The sequence below is a fragment of the Scylla paramamosain genome, unplaced genomic scaffold, assembly GCF_035594125.1.
Source record: "Scylla paramamosain isolate STU-SP2022 unplaced genomic scaffold, ASM3559412v1 Contig164, whole genome shotgun sequence".
Lineage (NCBI taxonomy): Eukaryota > Metazoa > Arthropoda > Malacostraca > Decapoda > Portunidae > Scylla > Scylla paramamosain.
In genome coordinates, this window is record NW_026973829.1 from 33072 (window position 1) to 57768 (window position 24697).

At 42.4% G+C, this 24697-nt stretch overlaps 1 protein-coding gene across 1 annotated transcript in view; it reads left to right on the top strand.

Moving 5' to 3' along the window:
- The window catches only part of LOC135099638 (condensin-2 complex subunit D3-L-like), an 89960-nt gene that overhangs the window by 31361 nt on the left and 33902 nt on the right, over positions 1-24697 (top strand). Inside the window, exon 3 of the mRNA XM_064002027.1 lies at positions 15269-15440. Coding sequence (XP_063858097.1) covers positions 15269-15440 — 172 coding nt within the window. The remainder of the gene's footprint in view (positions 1-15268; positions 15441-24697) is intronic.

The following is a 24697-nucleotide window of genomic DNA, read 5'->3' on the forward strand; positions in this document are numbered from 1 at the left end:
AAGGAGTTCCAGAGTTTACCAGAGAAAGGGATGAATGATTGAGAGTACTGGTTAACTCTTGCGTTAGAGAGGTGGACAGAATAGGAGTGAGAGAAAGAAGAAAGTCTTGTGCAGCGAGGCCGCGGAAGGAGGGGAGGCATGCAGTTAGCAAGATCAGAAGAGCAGTTAGCATGAAAATAGCGGTAGAAGACAGCTAGAGATGCAACATTGCGGCGGTGAGAGAGAGGCTGAAGACAGTCAGTTAGAGGAGAGGAGTTGATGAGACGAAAAGCTTTTGATTCCACCCTGTCTAGAACAGCAGTATGAGAGGAACCCCCCCAGACATGTGAAGCATACTCCATACATGGACGGATAAGGCCCTTGTACAGAGTTAGCAGCTGGGGGGGTGAGAAAAACTGGCGGAGACGTCTCAGAACACCTAACTTCATAGAAGCTGTTTTAGCTAGAGATGAGATGTGAAGTTTCCAGTTCAGATTATAAGTAAAGGACAGACCGAGGATGTTCAGTGTAGAAGAGGGGGACAGTTGAGTGTCATTGAAGAAGAGGGGATAGTTGTCTGGAAGATTGTGTCGAGTTGATAGATGGAGGAATTGAGTTTTTGAGGCATTGAACAATACCAAGTTTGCTCTGCCCCAATCAGAAATTTTAGAAAGATCAGAAGTCAGGCGTTCTGTGGCTTCCCTGCGTGATATGTTTACCTCCTGAAGGGTTGGACGTCTATGAAAAGACGTGGAAAAGTGCAGGGTGGTATCATCAGCATAAGAGTGGATAGGACAAGAAGTTTGGTTTAGAAGATCATTAATGAATAATAAGAAGAGAGTGGGTGACAGGACAGAACCCTGAGGAACACCACTGTTAATAGATTTAGGAGAAGAACAGTGACCGTCTACCACAGCAGCAATAGAACGGTCAGAAAGGAAACTTGAGATGAAGTTACAGAGAGAAGGATAGAAACCGTAGGAGGGTAGTTTGGAAATCAAAGCTTTGTGCCAGACTCTATCAAAGGCTTTTGATATGTCCAAGGCAACAGCAAAAGTTTCACCAAAGTCTCTAAAAGAGGATGACCAAGACTCAGTAAGGAAAGCCAGAAGATCACCAGTAGAGCGGCCTTGACGGAACCCATACTGGCGATCAGATAGAAGGTTGTGAAGTGATAGATGTTTAAGAATCTTCCTGTTGAGGATAGATTCAAAAACTTTAGATAAGCAGGAAATTAAAGCAATAGGACGGTAGTTTGAGGGATTAGAGCGGTCACCCTTTTTAGGAACAGGTTGAATGTAGGCAAACTTCCAGCAAGAAGGAAAGGTAGATGTTGACAGACAGAGCTGAAAGAGTTTGACTAGGCAAGGTGCAAGCACGGAGGCACAGTTTCGGAGAACAATAGGAGGGACCCCATCAGGTCCATAAGCCTTCTGAGGGTTTAGGCCAGCGAGGGCATGGAAAACATCATTACGAAGAATTTTAATACGAGGCATGAAGTAGTCAGAGGGTGGAGGAGAGGGAGGAACAAGCCCAGAATCGTCCAAGGTAGAGTTTTTAGCAAAGGTTTGAGCAAAGAGTTCAGCTTTAGAAATAGATGTGATAGCAGTGGTGCCATCTGGTTGAAATAGAGGAGGGAAAGAAGAAGAAGCAAAGTTATTGGAGATATTTTTGGCTAGATGCCAGAAATCACGAGGGGAGTTAGATCTTGAAAGGTTTTGACATTTTCTGTTAATGAAGGAGTTTTTGGCTAGTTGGAGAACAGACTTGGCATGGTTCCGGGCAGAAATGTAAAGTGCATGAGATTCTGGTGAAGGAAGGCTTAAGTACCTTTTGTGGGCCACCTCTCTATCATGTATAGCACGAGAACAAGCTGTGTTAAACCAAGGTTTAGAAGGTTTAGGACGAGAAAAAGAGTGAGGAATGTACGCCTCCATGCCAGACACTATCACCTCTGTTATGCGCTCAGCACACAAAGACGGGTCTCTGACACGGAAGCAGTAGTCATTCCAAGGAAAATCAGCAAAATACCGCCTCAGGTCCCCCCAACTAGCAGAGGCAAAACGCCAGAGGCACCTTCGCTTAGGGGGATCCTGAGGAGGGATTGGAGTGATAGGACAAGATAAAGATATGAGATTGTGATCGGAGGAGCCCAACGGAGAAGAAAGGGTGACAGCATAAGCAGAAGGATTAGAGGTCAGGAAAAGGTCAAGAATGTTGGGCGTATCTCCAAGACGGTCAGGAATACGAGTAGGGTGTTGCACCAATTGCTCTAGGTCATGGAGGATAGCAGAGTTGTAGGCTAGTTCACCAGGATGGTCAGTGAAGGGAGAGGAAAGCCAAAGCTGGTGGTGAACATTGAAGTCTCCAAGAATGGAGATCTCTGCAAAAGGGAAGAGGGTCAGAATGTGCTCCACTTTGGAAGTTAAGTAGTCAAAGAATTTCTTATAGTCAGAGGAGTTAGGAGAGAGGTATACAGCACAGATAAATTTAGTATGAGAATGACTCTGTAGTCGTAGCCAGATGGTGGAAAACTCGGAAGATTCAAGAGCGTGGGCACGAGAGCAGGTTAAGTCATTGCGCACATAAACGCAGCATCCAGCTTTGGGTCGAAAATGAGGATAGAGAAAGTAGGAGGGAACATATGGTCACTTATGTTGTGACCATATGTTAACATCACCATCATGTTTTCTTCATAGTCCCTGAGAGAAGTTCTTAGACACTTGTTGGAGACACCCTTAATCATGTGAAAAAGAAGTGGCCCTGAAGCACAATCAAAGCCATCAGTTTCTGGGGGACTTAGCTGTGGCTGTCACTAATTTAAGACAGTTAAATTTAAGGTGCCCAGTATTTTTACAATGGTGGCATATGGGTTGCATGCTTTACCTGGGAGTGCTATGCAGTATGCTCCCACTCTGTCTCCATCAAGGGCTGGGTGGAGACTTATTACCAACAGGACTTAGTCGTCTTGACTTATTACCAACGCCACTACTATACTGTGGACTCCCTGACAAACCAGCACCTGCTGCACCCCTATACAAGTGGTCACCATATGTCCCTCTGATGCAATAAGGCTCTGGTCATTGAGCCAACACGTGGCCATCTGCCCACATGGCTGCCTCCTTAAGGCTTTTGAACCTCTTCTTTTGAAGCAGCAGTACAAGCTCCTTGGTTACATTAATGAACTGCTCCATTACCATTAGTTCTTTCAGGTCTTGGTAGGAGGTGGCCAGCTCACTAGCAATCCATTTCTCAAAAGTCTCCTTGAGATAGCGAGCACACTTGAGATAAAAGTCCCCAGGCCTCTTCCTTCCTCAGAACTGTAGCCTATAGGCTACAGTTCTGAGGAGGCCATAGTTTGTAACCTCTCAGGATGTCATCTTTAAACTCCTCATAATCATCTAGATTCTCCACTGAAATCTTGTCATAAACTTTGAGTGCCTTGCCTTTCAACATATTAGCAATGAGGTCAACCCATCTCTCCTGAGGCCAATCATATTCAGCTGCCTTCTTCTCAAATCTCCTGAACTATTCTGTCACAATCTTTTCATCAAACTCAGGTATCAACTTCAAACTTCTCACCATCTAGCTTTTTACCTGTATTTTCCTTCACTTCTCTCCTTATACCATGAGGTGAATTAACCCTTTAAAGCCCATTCATTTATTTATGAAGGAAACTATAAAATTTTGATATGTTACTGATGAAATTTTTTAAAGACTTTTACTCCTATGATATTCTTTGAAACCTGAATTGTTTATTGAAAAAATGGGTGTCACCTGTAGGTGACAATGGTCTTTAGACATATGTACATATCCTCCTGGAGTGTAATGCATCATTTATCCATGCGTTTTGTAATGTTTGTTTGTGTAACTGATACATTAAAAGATGGTATTATGAAATGTAACAGGTGAAATTATTATATGCACCATAATTTGTTCATTGAATATTTATTGATTTTTTTTTATCAAGATGTAAACTTTGAAAATTTTATTTCTCAGCACAGTAACAAAAATACTTTTCTCAAATCTAGCAAAAGTATGTTTTATAGATAAAAAATCTGAAATACTTGTACAACATTCATATGTAATTATTAGTAAACACACAAAGTAAGTATTTGTGCATAAAAAAAAAATCAATACTTTATAATTTACTTAATAATTTATTGACTCATAAATGACTTTCATTCCTTCCAAACAAAACCACATTATATTAGTAATACATGTAAAAAGATTTTTTTTAATGCATTTCCTTATTTGTTATGGAAGACAGAAAAGCAGTGAACATGAAAAGGTACATTGCACTTTTTGCACATAATTCATGTTCGTTGGTGGCACTCTGCACACCGGGCTTGGTTACAGGATTCTTGTACACGACCTGACATGTCAGTATCCATGTGTACTTTCTGATGCACCCTTTTTTTCCCCTCTACCACCACAGAAAGGTGACTTTGTGAGTGGTGTCTGATAGGTTCCTAAATAAATTTGCACTATAAAATGCTTGAAGTCAAAGTATGCCTTTGTACTATAATCACACTTTCTGTGTATCTGCCATCCATTCTGACAGGCTGCATCAATTCCTAAAGCACACTGAGGATGGCACCACTTCCTTCCCCTAAAGGACACCCTCTGATCATTGATATTTTGATCAAGCTGGTCCACTCCTAACATAAATTTATTGTATTTGGTCAACACATATGTACATTCAGTTTTGATCTTTTGTCTCTTCTTATTCACACTTGCAACTCTACTTTTGTTATAGGCCGACACCCAAAACTGTTAAATGCAAGTGTTACAATGTCATGCCATCTCACAACACATATCTTTTTGTCTTAGGCAAGTGAGATATGAGGCACATGACAACAGAAGCACCAAGTCTTAGCTTCTCTTGATCTGGTAGGGGGCTGCCTTTGCACCCTGGTAAGGAATAAAATATATCAGATAACCTCCTGGAGTAGCAGCTGACCATAACTTATACCTAAATCTAATTGATTTTCCATGTATATGCTGCTTGCCACCATGATGTCCACAATAAGGCACCACTGTTTCATCAATTGATATGTCATTTGTATTCATCACATGTTTTGCATTCCTTACAAAACACTCATTTAGATGATCTAGGTACTCACTTTAGAAAATTTATCATTTTTAGAAAGTTGATGATTATTACATGTGTGAAGGTATCTGTGGATCTCAAAAAATCTTTCCTTTCTCATGCTACGAGAGAGCAGCTCATTGTGGGTGTCAGATTTTGTTGTCTCCCAGAACATGCATATAATTTTTGGAGAAAGATAACCTGTCAACAACGGAGTGCCAATATACACTTTGATCTCACTTTCAGTTACATTTAGGGTGTAGTTTTTTTTTTTCTGAGAAGTATTTGTGTTTGACATGTCTACTAATAACTTTAGCATTGATTCATCAAAACAAAGCTCAAAACAATTTGTATGAGCCATGAACTTATTCACTGTGTCATTTAATTCCACATCCTGCTCTAATACAGATAATGTAGGCAGTTCTACATTAGCTTTCCACAGTCTGTCCTTTTTTCTGTTCCTTGGTGTTCTTTTTTCTTACTTTTTTTTTCATTCTTAGTTTCTGCCGCTTTCCTGATTTCAGGTGTTACTTCACATAATAAAGTTACCTGAGATGCAGTTAAATGGTTTAAATTTTTTGTATTTTCTTCATCTGAGTCATTATCTGTTTTGGCTCCATCTTCAGGAAGGAAAATTGTGACCTTGTACATTTCTACCTCTAATTTCTTCTTTCACATCAGACGATTCTGTGTCTGTTGTCTGGGGTCTCCAATATTTGAATCATCTCATCAACTGAGACTAAAGAAAAAAATAATAATACATATGGAAAATAACATTTTGATCATTATGTTAGTAAATAAACACTAAGTTATCACTAACAAACAAGACCTATGCAATGTCAAACTAAAAATAATGCATTATTTCATGCTGTTATTAGAAACAGTTATCAGCAAGGTAGCCCTAGTGCTCAGTGTCACCTACAGGTGACACACAAAATTTGTAGCCTGATAACACAAAGAGGAGTAATCGAATGGCAAAGTCAATTTTCTGCTTTTATTTAGCAACCTTTTGTGTGACTCTCCAAGTACACTATAAATAATCCCTTAACTCTTCACTCTTTTGACATTCATTTGGCTTGTGAGACTTGAGAATTTGGTGAAAATTCTTCAGAGTGCATTCTGCATCCTCATAGCCTGGCTCCATATGTAAACAATGGTACTAGCTGACTATATCAATGAAAATGGACATGATTAATCTTGCAAAAAAATGAAAAGTGAAAGGTTACCTAAAGAAAATTAGAAAACTGTATGCATACAAACTTGTGTCACCTGTAGGTGAGGTGACACTGGGCATTGATGGGTTAACCTCTATCTGAGTCTTCTCCAACTCAAACATTCTATTCTTTTCAGCTTCCTCCCTCTCATACATCTTTGCCTTCTCCATGGCCTCAAGCCTCCTGGCTTTTGTAATCTCCTCAGCCTTCAACCTTTTTGCATCAGCTTCAGCTTCCAACTCAAGCCTTCGTATCTCCCTCTCCTTCTCAGCCTCTAATTCAAATCTCTTCAATTCTTCCTTCCTCATGGCTTCCAGCTTGAGCCTCTCAGCTTCTCTCACTTCCTCCAGCTCCATTTTTCTCATCTTCAACTTGAATCTCATTTCCTCGCACATGCCTTCAGTCTGGTAAAATCCACTAACACTGTGGGTAGGACTAACACAACCTTGGATACTATTTGTAGGGCTGGGCATCTGCACACCAAACTGGGCCAGATCTGGCAAAGATGGGACTCTGGTCGCAGATTACCCGTTACCAGCCTTCCCTTCCATGGTATAGGTATAGTGACACAACTGTTCCCCCCAATTGCTATGAAGCTTCAAGCAATCATGGCCAGGTCACTAATTCTGTTACAGCCCAGGATTCAGCCCCCTTCAAGAGCTGCCACTACACTCAGGTCAGCTTTCCCCAGACTAGCCCCTCCTAGTCTAGTACAGGCATAAACACGACAAATCCAGGAAATTACTGGTTGTCCACAGCTATCAAAACTCTGAGATTGCCACTTGCTTTAATCCCCTGACTGAGAAAGGAATATAACAAATGCCAAACAAACCCCTACTTGCTGAGAAAGAATCACAAACCATGTGCTAGGGGCACAGCTAGGAGAAAGAACACACAGGGGTGAGGCTTATAATATTCTGTGGACAACCTCCCATGTAACGGGCCAAACACATGCCCATCAGAATATTATATTCTCATGTACTTGAATTGTCTATGTGCAGCCCCCTGGAGGACTACAGACAGCTACACATATGCAGAATTTTAAAGTCCTCTGGCTTCAGAGCTTCCAGCAATGAGCTCAGAATGCCAGTTGCATTTGACAGCAGAAAAACATATATTATACAAGTACACAACAATCAGCAGAGCCTGAGATGGGCAGAACCACTCCCAGACACCCAACAAGACACAAAACAACCAGGATGCAGTGACAAGGATGGTACAACCCTGTAGTCTGCCACAGTTATCTAGCACAGCACCCAGTTGAGCTCTCAAAGGGAGCTAATCCTATGGTACAGTAGTACTACTAGTACAGTAGGGGCTATTGCCACTAACTGGTAATAAATACTAATAATAGTCCTCTTAAATATATTTCCCAATTCTCCATGCTGGCTCTCTGTCACTCCCTCTAAGTGTGCATGCTCCCTCTACTGAATACAACATCCGACTAATGCCCGGGGACCGAGGGATATATGGTCTCACCCATGCAGTCAGGGACGTCTGTTAAGTCACATGACAAGGGGGAGAGGATGGAATGGGGAAGACAGGGAGTGGAAGCTAGCATGCACCACACCTTCACCAATACATAAGCTTACTCTAAAGAGACTGGAATCTTGCAAAAATTTTGGGCTAATTACAGGGGGTGGATGGGATCTGATTACTCCGATCACAACCTCATATCTTTATCTTGTCCTATCACTCCAATCCCTCCTCAGGATCCCCCAAAAGCAGAGGTGCCTTTGGTGTTTTGCCTTTGCTTATTGGGGGGGACCTGAGGAGGTATTCTGCTTTTCCTTAGAATGACTACTGTTTCCGCATCAGAGACCTGTCTCTGTGTGCTGAGCAGATAACAGAGGTGATAGTATCTGGCATGGAGGCATACATTCCTCACTCTTTCTCTTGACCTAAAATTCCAAACCTTGGTTTAGCACAGCCTATTATCTTGCTATACATGATATAGAGGTGGTGCACAAAAGGTACTTAAGTCTTCCATCATCAGAATCTCATGCACTTTATATTTCTGCTTGGAATCATGCCAGGTTTGTTCTCCAAATAGCTTAAAACTCATTCACTAACAGAAAGTGTCAAAATCTTTCAATAATAAAGTGTCAAAATCTTTCAAGATCTAACTCACCTCATGACTTCTGGCACCTAACCCAAAACATCTCCAATAATTTCACTTCTTCATCTTTCCCTCCTTTATTTCAACCTGATGCCACCACTGCCATCTCATCTATTCCTAAAGCTGAATTCTTTGCTCATACCTTTGCTAAAAATTCTACCTTGAATGATTCTAGACTTGTTCTTCCCTTCCCTCCACTCTCCGACTACTTCATGCTACCCATTAAGATCCTTTGCAGTGATGTTTTCCATGCCCTTGCTGGTCTTAACCCTCAGAAGGCTTATGGACCTGATGAAGTCCCTCCTGTTGTTCTTTGAAACTGTGCTTCTGTGCTTGCACCTTGCATAATCAACCTTCCAACTCTGTCTGTTAACATCTATCTTTTCTTCTTGCTAGAAGTTTGCCTACATTCAGTCTTCCTAAAAAGGGTGACTGTTCTAATCCCCTCAAACTACCATCCTATTGCTTTAATTTCCTGCCTCTCTAAAGATTTTGAATCTATCCTCAACAGGGAGATTTATAAACATCTATCACTTCACAACCTCCTATCTGATCACCAGTGTGGGTTCCGTCAAGGCCGCTCTACTGGTGATCTTCCTGGTTTTCTTACTGCATCTTGGTCATACTCTTCTAGTGATTTTGGTGAAACTTTTGCTGTTGCCTGAGACATATCAAATGCTTTTAGTAGAGTCTGGCACAAAGCTTTGATTTCTGCTGTGGTAGATGGTCACTGTTCTCCTAAATCTATTAACAGTGGTGTTCCTCAGGTTTCTGTCCTGTCACCCAGTCTCTTCCTATTATTCACCATTGATCTTCTAAATCAAACTTCTTGTCCTATCCATTCCTACACTGATGATACCACCCTGCATTTTGCATGTCTTTTCACAGATGTGCAACCCTTCAGGAAGTAAACAATTAATGCAGGGAAGCCACAGAATGACTCTGATCTCTAAAATTTCTTATTGGGGCAGAATAAAGTTAGTATCGTTCAGTGCCTCAAAAACTCAATTTGTGCATCTATCAACTTGACACAACCTTCCAGATAACTATTCTGTCTTCTTCAGTGACACTCAGTTTTCTGCCTATTCTACACTGAACATCCTCAGTCTGTTGTTTACTTATAATCTAAACTGGAAACTTCACATCTCATCTCTAGCTAAAACAGCTTCTATGAAGTTAGGTGTTCTTAGTTGTCTTTGCCAGTTTTTTTCACCCCACCAGCTGCTAACTCAGTAAGGGGCCTTATCTGTCCTTGTATGGAGTATGCTTCACATGCATGGGGTAGTTTCACTCATGCTGTTCTTTTAGACAGGGTGGAATCAAAAGCTTTTTGTCTTATTAATTTCTCTCCTAACTGATTGTCTTCAATCTGTGTCTCATCTCTGCAGTGTTGCATCTTTTGCTATCTTCTACCACTATTTTCATAGTAACTGCAAGTAATCTTGCTAACTGCATGGGTCCCCTCCTCCTGTGGCCTCACTGTACAACACTTACTTCTTTCTCTCACCCCTATTCTGTACACTGTTTTAATGCAAGAATTAACCAGTATTCTCAATCATTCATCCCTTTCTCTGGTAAACTTTGGAACTCTCTTCCTGCTTCTGTATTTCCTTCTTCTTATGACTTGAACTCTTTGAAAAAAGAGGTTTCAAGACACTTATCTTTTATTTTTGACAACTGCTTTTGACTTTGGGGACCAGCATTTCAGGAGGCCTTTCTTTTAATTATAATCTTAATGGCCTTGGCCAGTGCCCTTACTACAAAAGAAATGAATACATTGTGCTGAAAATATTGTTTACTGCGAGACATTGTGATTAAACACACTTCAAATGAAGAAAACACAAACAACTTCAATACACATTAAGAAACTAATAATTGATGGCTTTTTCCCTTCCTTATTATGCATTGTTCAAATTATTATGGAAGCAACTGGGTAAGTTTCTAAGGTGTTTCTGGATTTAAATATTCCCATTCCTCCCTGATTGTTGTCTGCAGCTTTGCAGTGTAGGAGTTTGGTAGTCATGAAGCCATGTCAGGATAGATTTAGCCTAGTGACAAGGAGCTGCATTTTACATAAAATGTTGAAGCATTGCAGTTTTCAAATGACTTGGACAAAAAGTCACACAAAAGCTCTAAATAATTGTTTTGATTTTTTTTTTTTTTTTTTTTTTTTATGTAGGAAGGATACTGGCCAAGGGCAACAAAAATCTAATAAAAAAAATGCCCACTGAAATGCCAGTCCCATAAAAGGGTCAAAGCAGTGGTCAAAAATTGGTGGATAAGTGTCTTGAAACCTCCCTCTTGAAGGAATTCAAGTCGTAGGAAGATGGAAATACAGAAGCAGGCAGGGAGTTCCAGTTTTTTTTTTTTTTTTATGTAGGAAGGATACTGGCCAAGGGCAACAAAAATCTAATAAAAAAAAATGCCCACTGAAATGCCAGTCCCATAAAAGGGTCAAAGCAGTGGTCAAAAATTGGTGGATAAGTGTCTTGAAACCTCCCTCTTGAAGGAATTCAATTCATAGGAAGGTGGAAATACAGAAGAAGGCAGGGAGTTCCAGAGTTTACCAGAGAAAGGGATGAATGATTGAGAATACTGGTTAACTCTTGTGTTAGAGAGGTGGACAGAATAGGGGTGAGAGAAACAAGAAAGTCTTGTGCAGCGAGGCCGCGGAAGGAGGGGAGGCATGCAGTTAGCAAGATCAGAAGAGCAGTTGGCATGAAAATAGCGGTAGAAGACAGCTAGATATGCAACATTGTGGCGGTGAAAGAGAGGCTGAAGACAGTCAGTTAGAGGAGAGGAGTTGATGAGACGAAAAGCCTTTGATTCCACCCTGTCTAGAAGAGCAGTATGAGTGGAACCCCCCCAGACATGTGAAGCATACTCCATACATGGACGGATAAGGCCCTTGTACAGAGTTAGCAGCTGGGGGGGGTTAGAAAAACTGGCGGAGACGTCTCAGAACACCTAACTTCATAGGAGCTGTTTTAGCTAGAGATGAGATGTGAAGTTTCCAGTTCAGATTATAAGTAAAGGACAGACCGAGGATGTTCAGTGTAGAAGAGGGGGACAGTTGAGTGTCATTGAAGAAGAGGGGATAGTTGTCTGGAAGGTTGTGTCGAGTTGATAGATGGAGGAATTGAGTTTTTGAGGCATTGAACAATACCAAGTTTGCTCTGCCCCAATCAGAAATTTTAGAAAGATCAGAAGTCAAGCATTCTATAACTTCCCTGCGTGATATGTTTACCTCCTGAAGGGTTGGACGTCTATGAAAAGACGTGGAAAAGTGCAGGGTGGTATCATCAGTGTAGGAGTGGATAGGACAAGAAGTTTGGTTTAGAAGATCATTAATGAATAATAAGAAGAGAGTGGGTGATAGGACAGAACGCTGAGGAACACCACTGTTAATAGATTTAGGAGAAGAACAGTGACCGTCTACCACAGCAGCAATAGAATGGTCAGAAAGGAAACTTGAGATGAAGTTACAGAGAGAAGGATAGAAACTGTAGGAGGGTACTTTAGAAATCAAAGCTTTGTGCCAGACTCTATCAAAGGCTTTTGATATGTCCAAGGCAACAGCAAAAGTTTCACCAAAATCTCTAAAAGAGGATGACCAAGACTCAGTAAGGAAAGCCAGAAGATCACCAGTAGAGCGGCCTTGACGGAACCCATACTGGCGATCAGATAGAAGGTTGTGAAGTGATAGATGTTTAAGAATCTTCCTGTTGAGGATAGATTCAAAAACTTTAGATAAGCAGGAAATTAAAGCAATAGGACGGTAGTTTGAGGGATTAGAGCGGTCACCCTTTTTAGGAACAGGTTGAATGTAGGCAAACTTCCAGCAAGAAGGAAAGGTAGATGTTGACAGACAGAGCTGAAAGAGTTTGACTAGGCAAGGTGCAAGCACGGAGGCACAGTTTCGGAGAACAATAGGAGGGACCCCATCAGGTCCATAAGCCTTCCGAGGGTTTAAGCCAGCGAGGGCATGGAAAACATCATTGTGAAGAATTTTAATATGTGGCATGAAGTAGTCAGAGGGTGGAGGAGAGGGAGGAACAAGCCCAGAATCGTCCAAGGTAGAGTTTTTAGCAAAGGTTTGAGCAAAGAGTTCAGCTTTAGAAATAGATGTGATAGCAGTGGTGCCATCTGGTTGAAGTAGAGGAGGGAAAGAAGAAGAAGCAAAGTTATTGGAGATATTTTTGGCTAGGTGCCAGAAATCACGAGGGGGGTTAGATCTTGAAAGGTTTTGACATTTTCTGTTAATGAAGGAGTTTTTGGCTAGTTGAAGAACAGACTTGGCATGGTTCCGGGCAGAAATATAAAGTGCATGAGATTCTGGTGATGGAAGGCTTAAGTACCTTTTGTGGGCCACCTCTCTATCATGTATAGCACGAGAACAAGCTGTGTTAAACCAAGGTTTAGAAGGTTTAGGACGAGAAAAAGAGTGAGGAATGTACGCCTCCATGCCAGACACTATCACCTCTGTTATGCGCTCAGCACACAAAGATGGGTCTCTGACACGAAAGCAGTAGTCATTCCAAGGAAAATCAGCAAAATACCTCCTCAGGTCCCCCCAACTAGCAGAGGCAAAACGCCAGAGGCACCTTTGCTTAGGGGGATCCTGAGGAGGGATTAGAGTGATAGGACAAGATAAAGATATGAGATTGTGATCGGGGGAGCCCAACGGAGAAGAAAGGGTGACAGCATAAGCAGAAGGATTAGAGGTCAGGAAAAGCTCAAGAATGTTGGGCGTATCTCCAAGATGGTCAGGAATACGAATAGGGTGTTGCACCAATTGCTCTAGGTCATGGAGGATAGCAAAGTTGTAGGCTAGTTCACCAGGATGGTCAGTGAAGGGAGAGGAAAGCCAAAGCTGGTGGTGAACATTGAAGTCTCCAAGAATGGAGATCTCTGCAAAAGGGAAGAGGGTCAGAATGTGCTCCACTTTGGAAGTTAAGTAGTCAAAGAATTTCTTATAGTCAGAGGAGTTAGGAGAGAGGTATACAGCACAGATAAATTTAGTATGAGAGTGACTCTGTAGTCGTAGCCAGATGGTGGAAAACTCGGAAGATTCAAGAGCGTGGGCACGAGAGCAGGTTAAGTCATTGCGCACATAAATGCAGCATCCAGCTTTGGATCGAAAATGAGGATAGAGAAAGTAGGAGGGAACAGAAAAGGGGCTACTATTAGTTGCCTCAGTCACCTGAGTTTCAATGAGGAAAAGAAGATGAGGTTTAGAAGAGGAGAGTTGGTGTTCTACAGATTGAAAATTAGATCTTAGACCGCTAATGTTGCAGAAGTTAATGAAGAAAAAGTTGAGGGGGGTGTCAAGACACTTAGGGTCGTCGATAGAAAGGCAGTCCGACCTGGGGACATTTATGGTCCCCTCCCCAGATGGGGACTCCGAGGCTGGTGTAGGAGTCGCCATGATTTTAAAATTTTTGGGTGAAGGGTGTGTGTGTTATTAGGTGCTTGTAGTTTTGTGAGGAGGAAGAGAGTTGTCTTTAGAGGGCAGGCTGTGACTGCCCCCTTGTGTTGTGAGACACAAAGGGAAACGTTCAGTGAGGTCACAGCTGGGTGTAATAATAAGTTCACAGCATCCCCTGAACAGTGCTTTAGACCTCACTGGGAGTAATTATCATTTCGGCAGGTGTCTACTGCCTCCTCCTCCTATGTTCTCGTTTCTTGGCAAAAACATTAAATTTCCCTACACCATGATAGCTGAAGGAGGCCCACACCATTAATGAATCCAGATGGTTTTCACTATTAATATGTAAATTTTGTGTCAAGTATGTCAACTCCCATTCATTGGTATACATATTCATTGGTCGTACATGCTTGCCACAATTATGGGTCCCTGAAAAGATCACTTCTTTGCCTCACGACACATGCTGCCACTCTGTCATATCCCACTGAAGATATTTTTTGGTAAATGCAACTCTAAATTCTTGTTGCATACAGATTGTGAGTGGTTTCATGAGAGGATGGCATCAGAGGAACTTGAGGTCATTGTGTAGGCAGTGCTGCAGTCCTAACACAGGCCCAAGCAAATGGGAATTTTGTTCCTTCAGTTCCCTTTCTGTTATTTGAGGACAGGAATCTTCTTGGTGTTTCATAACATTGAGTGTGCATACTGATGTCTTTCGCCCTCATCCTGGCCTTTTCTCATGTTCTGGTGTTGCCAACCTACCACTTTCACGAAACTTTATTATCCACCTCTACATCTTGTAATACTCACAATCTGTGCTATTTCTCAGACAGGCTTCTGGCCTCTCTTCCTTGTGTAGAGTTAGAATAGATTTAATTTGATAATTTTGTAAGTCTTTCCTGCCACCCATTTTAAAGATATTGGGAATCATAACAAAGTGCATCTGTACAAATTATTAGCAGTAAGGCAATCCTTTTTAAAAATGTTTTGTCTGTAACTGACTATTGTCAAATGAATATTCTTCACTGGTCTTGACACACTGCTAGTACATGCTGCCAGATGCATATTTCTTAAAAGTAACTAGGCTGCTATACTAGAGAGAATTTTCAAATTCCATCACAGAGATACGCTGTTATTAAGTGGTGGATGGTGTTTTGGTGTGCAGTGTAGAACATCTCTTCATATCCCTCCCCTGGCTTGCTCTCTCTCTCTCTCTCTCTCTCTCTCTCTCTCTCTCTCTCTCTCTCTCTCTCTCTCTCTCTCTCTCTCTCTCTCTCTCTCTCTCTCTCTCTCTCTCTCTCTCTCTCTCTCTCTCTCTCTCTCTCTCTCTCTCTCTCTCTCTCTCTCTCTCTCTCTCTCTCATATATGTCTTCCATTGTAGGGACTAGGATGGAGAAACTGCCTGATGCCCTTATTTCATTTCTTTCCTTCCACAGGACCATGAAACTTACAACAGGTTTAGTCAGAGTAACTTGGAGAAAGAGGTTTTCTCCCTGGCTGGCCGTGAACATAGCCATGAACGACACATTATTTATCACTTCATGCTTGACCACATGCCTGATGATCAGCGCTTCATGACCACCCAACGTCTCTGTCAGGATGTTCTTGGTAAGTAGCTATATACATGGGTATACTATTTTGTCTTTTCTTTTTCTTTCATGCCAGACTACATGTACAAATATGAGATAATAACAGCATCTTTCATTTTGATACCTTCACGCCCATGACATATATATGTACGTCATTGTAACACGATGTGAGGCCACCCATAACATACATATGTACAGGTCCCTACTTGATGAAGCAGCCTTGCTATCCTTATTTTTATCTGAAGTGACATGTCAAGGCACACATTTTTATTTTTTACCAATGTACATGGAAAAGAAGATTCCATTTTTTTTCAAAACGGAGTTGTGGTCTTAAGCTGAGAATGATCACTGTCCAGTGTCATTCATTTAAAAGTTGCTCCACTGGATAACTTTGTGAATGAGGGAGTCACTGCACTGTCACTATCAGTCACTCACACCTCCCTCATCACTATTCAGCACTGTCACTATCAGGAACTTGTACCTCCCAGATCACTGACTTACATTGTCAGATACACTATTACACCTCCACTTCATGGCACTGTCACTGTCAGGCACACTATTACACAATTACACCCTCAGGACTTCATGGCACTGTCACTGTCATGCATTTCCATTTCCTTCATCACCCCATGTTACTGTCACTATCAGGCAGGTGTGTCCAAAGCCAAGCGTGGGCGGCACATTTCACCTGCTGGGAGGACATCCTGGTGATGTCAACTGCTAAGGTGAAGGTGTTCCACAGCACCACAGTGTTGTGGGAGAAGTTATGCTGACACCTTACTGAGTGGCACCTTGAGGAGGATGTCGGACACTGCTCTCATAATGCTTTCACTCCTTTTCCAAGGGATCGGAAGTGCTGTGAGATGAGATGTTTGCTACACTTGGGCTTTGTGCAGCACTGTGAGAGCCCTCACATGCCTTCAAAGCTCCATGCTGTCCAGCTGAGATGGGGGCATCGTGGTGAGTGCATGGGTGTGGTCACTGCTGCCTCTGCTGTACCTGCTGCTGCTGTCGCTTCGTCTGGGGCTGCTATCCCTGGCTGCCAACACTGTAGATGAGGTACCTGGCCTGACATTGCACTTTGTCCAGCAGGGAGAGGTGGGACTGGGCACTGCTCCTCCACATGAGGGGACTGTACTCCATGATGGGCTTCACCTGCACCTTGTACAGCATCATGAGGCCCTTGGTGTTGAGTAGGTGCCCCACTCGATGCAGGAGTGTCACTCTCTGGGAGGCCTTTTGTGTCATGCTCTGCAGATGACTGTTGAAGCTGAGTTTAGAGTTTACCTCTACCCCCAGGATGTTGATGGAGTCCTTGATGGCAAGGGTGTCTTCTCCAAACTTCACCTGGTCATCCATCAGCCTGGCATCCTCCTGTGACTGTGAGATGACCAAGGCCTGGGTCATTTCAGCAGCAAACTTGAGTTATCACCATCTGCCCCAGGCCATGATGTCACCAAAGTGGAGGTTGGTCACTTTGATCACATTCACTGCCTCCTCTCTACCATAACTGCATGAGAGAGTGGCATCATCCGCATTTTCTGATGCTAGTGAGAGGCTCAGAAGGAGGTCGTTAGAGTACATGTTCCACAGCATGGGGCCCAAGATCGAGCCCTATGGAATGGAGGCCTCTACCGGGTGAATGGCTGAGCTGCACCTGCTCACCACCATCCTTAGATTCTGGCCTTACAGGTAGCTGGAGAACAGCTCCAGCAGCTACCCCATGATGCCAAGCTGCTCAAGCTTGGCCAGGAATTTTCTGTGCCACACCCAGTCAAATACTCCAACAATGTCCAGGGCAGTGACAAGGGAGTGCTGGCCTGTGTTGAAAGTGTCATGCCAGGCTTAGGTGAGTAGGAAGAGCAGGTCAGAGGCTGAGTGTCCCTTCCTAAAACCCATGCTGTCATGGGAAGGTAAGGTGGTGCTCCTCCAGGTAGCAGGTCAGCTGCTTTGCAATAATCCTGTCCAGGAATTTGCTGACAGCTGACAGGAGGGAGATTGGGCAATAGTTAGTCGGGTCCCCTTTTATCCTTTTTTTTTTTTGTGTACAGGTTTGACCAGAGCCTCTTTCCATGCAGCAGGCCAGGTGGTGGTGTGCAGACACTGCTGGAAGATGCATATGAGGGGCCTTGTCATCTCCTCCATACACTGCTTCAGCAGGAAGGGGGAGATGTTGTCAGGGCTGGGTGCCTTCCTGGTGTTTACACTATACAGGTGCCTCACCACATTGTCCTCACTGACCATCATGCAGTCCACAGCTTGGTCACACAGGCAGGTGAGGTGTGGGGGGCTGATGGTCAGGCTCCTTGTTGCTCTTTTTGTTGCTGAAGTGTGTTGCCAGGAATTTGGCCTTGTCATGGTTGTTGACCACCAGGTCTCCAGCAGCTGATTTGAGGGGCAGGATCCTCTCTTGTATGACTGTGCCCTGTTGCCACTTCTCCAGGGACCACCATTGCTCGGGATGCATTTGGTTTCTGGTTAGCTTCCTGTGTAGAGTTGTCTCCCATCTCTTCCTCACCCAAGCAGCCATCCTTGCCATGGCCCTGCAGGCAGCATTGTGCTGGGCCTTGTGGTGTCTGGTTGGGTGGCACTTTAGACAGGTCCAGGCTCTGTACTTTTTGTCAGCAGTTTGCTGACATCTGTAGCCAAACCATTGCTGGTCTCATGACTCAACTCTGTATGTCCTGTGAGGGATGTACCTGGTTTGGGCTGAGAGGATAAGGGAGGTGAAGGTTGCCGCATTGTGGTTCACATCATCTGTGAACATGGCATCCCAGTTGGTGGAGGCTAACTCTTCCTTAAGTCCCTGCCAGTGGGGAGGGGGAGCCTGCTTGCCAATAAGGGTGAGGGTGTCCAAGATGCTGAGAGTTTCCACCAAAGCAGAGCATTGTTACTGGAGCCACTTGCTTTGCTTCCTGTATGTTTCCATTATGCCTTTCTAAGTGTGGAGTTCACCCCTTTGCCTTAGAATGATTTCCACCAGGGCTTCAGTGGAGTTAGACAGGAGCTTCTCCCTTACAGGAGTGTCTTCTTTGGCTATAGCCAGTGGCTGCTGGGGTGAGGGGGCAGGTAGGGGCTGCCTGGGTGTCAGGTGTGGGCTCAGGCATGTCAGGCATGTATGTGATGGGATGCTGAATACCACGTGCCAGCCTCAGTTCTCCTGCCCTAAAGCAGTAAAAAGGGCCCTCTTTATGGCAGACTGTAAAGGCCTGGTTGGGGCAGTGAGTCTGGCTGTAGGACGTGGTTTCCTTTAGCCTGGTGGAATAACTGCAGACACAGCAGTATTTGGTTCCAGGGAAACCAGTCTGCGCAACTGAGGCTATTTTTGGGTGGAGTGAGGTACTCTATGAGGGGTTGGAGGTCTACCTGGAGAGAGGCAGGTCAAATGAATTCTCAAGGGAATTCAGGGTCTCCATTGAGGGTATGGTGAATGATATTCAGCTCCCATGAATCAAAAAATTATTTTTTCCATTGTATCTATGGAATGGGCTTCCTCGAGACTTCAACACTATAGAGACATTTAAACACCATCTTGACAAATATTTTGCCTCCAGTCCGGTGCTAAGAGCATTTGTTTGTTACAGGTTAACTTCCTTGCCTCCAGGAAATGGGGGTACCTCATTTCATCTATTTTCTTCTTTTGCTATAAAATTTCCTTCTGGTTTTTCCTTCTCAAACCCTGTAAGATATTTATTTCTGACCTGTTTTCCTGTATGGGTTATGGTGGAGGGAATGGAGGGTGGGGAGAGAGCCTTCTGCTTTGCTTTTCTTCTCTTCTATTAGCACCTTAGTAGTCATAGATCAGGTCACCTCATGAGGACTGCAAGGTCTGTTGTGGCCTGTTTTTCTGTGTAACTCTCTCTCTCTCTCTCTCTCTCTCTCTCTCTCTCTCTCTCTCTCTCTCTCTCTCTCTCTCTCTCTCTCTCTCTCTCTCTCTCTCTCTCTCTCTCTCTCTCTCTCTCTCTCTCTCTCTCTCTCTCTCTCTCTCTCTCTCTCTCTCTCTCTCTCTCTCTCTCAAGAATACTATAGAAAAGAGGAGTGTTGAGGTTTCTGGAGATCACAGTTTCATGGTTTCCCCCCTGTGAACAGTAAGGATGTTAGTTCTTAGGCCTGAGAGAGAATTGTCTATGAAAAAAAAAGTGAAGATTCCTCTAGGTGATGCTGGCAGGCTTTGTTTATTTCCCACTACTGACTATGACATGGCCAATGTTCGTCTGCCTATGAAGCAACAGACCAACCCGACCACCCTGATGCTACCCTTATCCCCAAGGACTTGCCATCCCTGAGTTCAGAGTCCAGCCCACAGACACAGACATCACAGCCAGAAGACACATGGATGACACAGCTTCCTCTTGCCCTTCCTCATCTCAGCCATGGCCCTCATGTCACTGTGTTCACTTCCCTGAGAGACATGGCAAGACTTTGGCACAACTCTGTGACTGGTTCATGGCATTCCTTGAGCAGCACCCATCCTTGGAGCCTCTGATCAAGGAAAGTAAACACAGGCCTTACCTGACCATAAATCCCCAGTCAAATGCCTATGCCATGCTGGTGAAGGAAGACCTTCTTGGCATGGTCATGATGCCAGAAAACCTCAGCACCAAGCAATAAATGGTAATTATTCACAGGGTCTCTACTGCCATCAGTGTGAACCTGATTGCCACACTAGAGGCCTTCATATGGCTCAAGAGACATGTTTTATTGAAGGAGTTGTGCCTGGATATGTCCATCTGCTAGGCTTGGACCATTTTAGAGTTGAACCTTATACCCCCAGAGCCTGATGTGTGCTACAACTGCTGTCATTTCAGACATAATGGATGGAAGTGCAAATTGGCTTTGTGTTGCAGGTACTGCACAGGCAACCACACCAACACAAAGTTACCAGCAGTGTTAGATGGAATTCATAAGTTCTGCTGTATGGGGACAAGTTCACCCTACATACATGTCCTTACCACATTCCCTTCTCAGCAAATAAGACTACAATAAAACCTTTATAATTATCACCTATATAATATATCCATATAGCATTGCAGGCTGGTAGCTTGTTGTCAGCAGATAAATATATAATAAGTATACTTTTACCCAAGTGATGTATACCCGTGTAACATTGCAAGCTAACAGCCTCTGTTGGGAAATTAATCTGTAGCATTTACATAAACTGTATATAATATATCCATATACCATCGCAGGGTAATAGCCTGTGTCAGCAAAGAGAAGTATAATAGATATACTTTTACATAAACTATATATACATTATATGCATAAAGCATTGCAGGCTAATAGCCTCTGTCAGCAAGTAAAAGTTTAATAAATATACATTTACACTGGCTACATCCATATAACAATGAAGGCTAACAAATTTTGTCAGCAAATAATGCTAGAGCATTCTCTGTCCATATGCAAGATTTAGTGTGCATTGTATAAAAATTTATTCTCTTATCTATTATGTAAGTTCCTCCCTTAGTAAAATCATACAGTTCATATATGGCTGGCTTTCTTGCACCATCATTTTTGGTAATTCTTAATATTATACTGTACTGAGAAGCAATACCTTCTTCTAACCATTAGTTATGGTGGATACTACATGATAATTCAGTCATTTCTTCATTATCTTTAGTCTGGTACTCTTGGAATGACCTCTTCCTTTCCAGTGACTGCCTTTATCTCTGGTGGTGTGCCTTTTCTTATCCAATCTACAGTACTTATGCCAGCAATGCTTTGTGTTTGAAGGCACTCAAACAACTCTAGGCTGGTACACAGTCTGTCTAGACTACCACTAAGGTCAACAAATTCTTGTATCTGACTTACAAGAACCTTCACTATTGGAAGTGAGCCACGAATGTAGTGTGGTCTAGGCTCTCTAGAAAGTTTACCCGAGTATACTATCAACCTGAAGGTAAATGGAATTCTTATCGCATTCACAAATTTACACAACAAACCATATCATTTAGGTTTGCTCTTATTGTACTGCCTGAATCCTATTTGAATTCTACAAGAATATAAAGTTTCATCAATGGCCAAGAAATTACCAGCTCCAACACTGAACAGGCGTGGTTATTAAAATTTTTAAAAGATCCCTGACTGCAGCAAACCAATCATGTAACCATGTCAAAAGTTAGGTTTGCATGTAAAAATCCAAATCTATCCACAGACATTACTGCACCAAATGCAGGGTGACCAAACTCTTTCCTAAAAAGTGTTTTTATATTCATATTGGCATTATAAACCACTTGCATACAACTAACCAGTGTCCTTCCTACATAAAAAAAAAAAAAATTAAATGCAATGTGTTACCCTGATGTGTGATGGGAGTTTATCATTATTTGAAGGCCTCTGAGAAATTTCTGCAATTATACCTTCAATTTTCTAATTAGTATGGTGCATGATAATGGAAATCATATCAGATGTTATGAACAAGTCCCATGTCATTTCTTCTGAATTTACTGACCTCGCATCTGTAAACAACTGGTCAATGAATTAACTAACCTGTTTCTTACTAATGTCTTGCTGTTTCTCCGTTGGAGCCACTCTTCATAATGCTTATGAAGAGTGGCTCCTACGGAGAAATAGCAAGACATTAATAAGAGACAGGTTAGCTAATTCATTAATCAGTTGTTTAAATGAAAGTAAATATGATAATTATGTATCACCAGGCGAACTACAGGAATATGAAATCACGGTAGAGAAACCACTGAGAAATTCAGATGTAAAGATGTCCATAACATGGGCCAATAGTATGGAAGGTAGACCAACTGTGAACATATCCAGTGTTGTAAAATGTTTGACAGGAGGTGCGAGATCAGCAAATTCAGAATGGTATGGGACTTGTTCATAAGATCTGATATGAATTCCAGTATTATGCACCATACTAATCAGAAAATTGAAGGTTTAATTACTAATGTCTTGCTATTTCTCCATGGGAACCATTCTTCATAATCTGTCATTGCCCACTTCCTTGTCACTTTCTAATTCCATGGCAAGACCAGACTTGTCACCTATCATATCTGCCAAATCTTCATCAGGGTTGTCTATAAAGCCAAGGGCTGTGGCTGTAGAGTCCATAGTAAGCAATCATACACCCAGTAAGTGCACCCAATCACTCAAGCTGATAAGTTCTTGTCTGCATACTGCAGTGCATATTTACGAAAAGTTACAAGGATTTTATTTTGTGGAGGGTAGCTAGCTAGCTCCCTTGGCCCTCCCCCACCCCACTGCAGTAATGTCATGGGTGGCTAACTCGTGATTGGCTGCTGCCTGCCTCCCCCACTCCCCCCTCCGCGTCTCTCTCTCTCTCTCTCTCTCTCTCTCTCTCTCTCTCTCTCTCTCTCTCTCTCTCTCTCTCTCTCTCTCTCTCTCTCTCTCTCTCTCTCTCTCTCTCTCTCTCTCTCTCTTATATATATATATATATATATATATATATATATATATATATATATACTCGTATATATATATATATATATATATATATATATATATATATATATATATATATATATATATATATATATATATATATATATATATATATATATATATATATATATATATATATATATATATATATATATATAAACTCTTTCAAGAGGGAGGTTTCAAGATACTTATCCTTCAGTTTTTTTATTATTCTTTGTTTCTTTTGGGACTGGTACCTAAGTGTGATTTTTTTCCTCTGGTTTTGTTTCCCTTTGCAAGTGATCCTCTTACATAAAAAAAAAAAATTGTTTTGGAGTGTCTGTCTTTGTGGGGCATCAGGGACAGTGAAAGGTGTCTGTCAGGCCTAGTCTGTGCCTCTGGGCATTGTGGGTACCTTGAGTCTTGTGACTGCAATGTCTAGGTTACTGTTGAGGGCACGAGTCTACCAGTAGTGTTGTGTCTCCTGTCTGATGTGTCCAAGTGTTGTGTACTGTAAGGTGTCTGTCAGGTGTCTTTCCTAGTTTAAGTTATGGTCTTTTCGTAGGTTGGTCAGTTGGTCAGTCTGGTCTATGGGAAGGTCTATGGGAGATGGGTGGGAGTAGATCTTGTTTGCTGCTCTGTTGGCCATAGTGTTTCCCCCATTGCCGATGTGGGAGGGGACCCACTGAAGGTGGATGTCAACATGTGAGGCTGACAGCTGGGATAGTAGGTAGTGAATTTGGGGGCAGAGGGAGTGATGTGACTTTGGGGAGTGGTGCTGGATGAGTTGGAGGGCTGTGAGAGAATCAGTGAAAAGTGTGACTGAACAAGGGAGGTATTGTTGCTGGCAAACTTCAAACAATCCTTAATAAGAACATAAGAAAATAAGGGAAACTGGAAGAAGCCATCAGGCCTACATATGGCAGTCACTGTAGGAAACATACCTACCTATTTCCACCTGTCATTCTCATCCATAAATTTGTCTAATATTCTCATAAAGGTCCCTAATGACAGCACAAACAATCTGATTACTGAGTTCATTCCATTCATCTACCACTTTATTCAAGAACTAATTCCTCCCTATCTTTTTCTTGAACCTAAACTTTTCCTTCTAGAACCCATTATTTCTTGACTATTTACTGATCCTGAGAATTTTGCTTATGTCACCTATGTTATAATCCCTATAACACTTTAAGACTTCTATTAAGTCCTCTCTTAACCTATATTTCTCTAAGGAATATAAATTTAATAGTTTCATCAGGAATGCCCCTCATTGTCTGGAAGATTGTGTCGAGTTGATAGATGGAGGAATTGAGTTTTTGAGGCATTGAACAATACCAAGTTTGCTCTGCCCCAATCAGAAATTTTAGAAAGATCAGAAGTCAGGCGTTCTGTGGCTTCCCTGCGTGATATGTTTACCTCCTGAAGGGTTGGACGTCTATGAAAAGACGTGGAAAAGTGCAGGGTGGTATCATCAGCATAGGAGTGGATAGGACAAGAAGTTTGGTTTAGAAGATCATTAATGAATAATAAGAAGAGAGTGGGTGACAGGACAGAACCCTGAGGAACACCACTGTTAATAGATTTAGGAGAAGAACAGTGACCGTCTACCACAGCAGCAATAGAACGGTCAGAAAGGAAACTTGAGATGAAGTTACAGAGAGAAGGATAGAAACCGTAGGAGGGTACTTTGGAAATCAAAGCTTTGTGCCAGACTCTATCAAAGGCTTTTGATATGTCCAAGGCAACAGCAAAAGTTTCACCAAAGTCTCTAAAAGAGGATGACCAAGACTCAGTAAGGAAAGCCAGAAGATCACCAGTAGAGCGGCCTTGACGGAACCCATACTGGCGATCAGATAGAAGGTTGTGAAGTGATAGATGTTT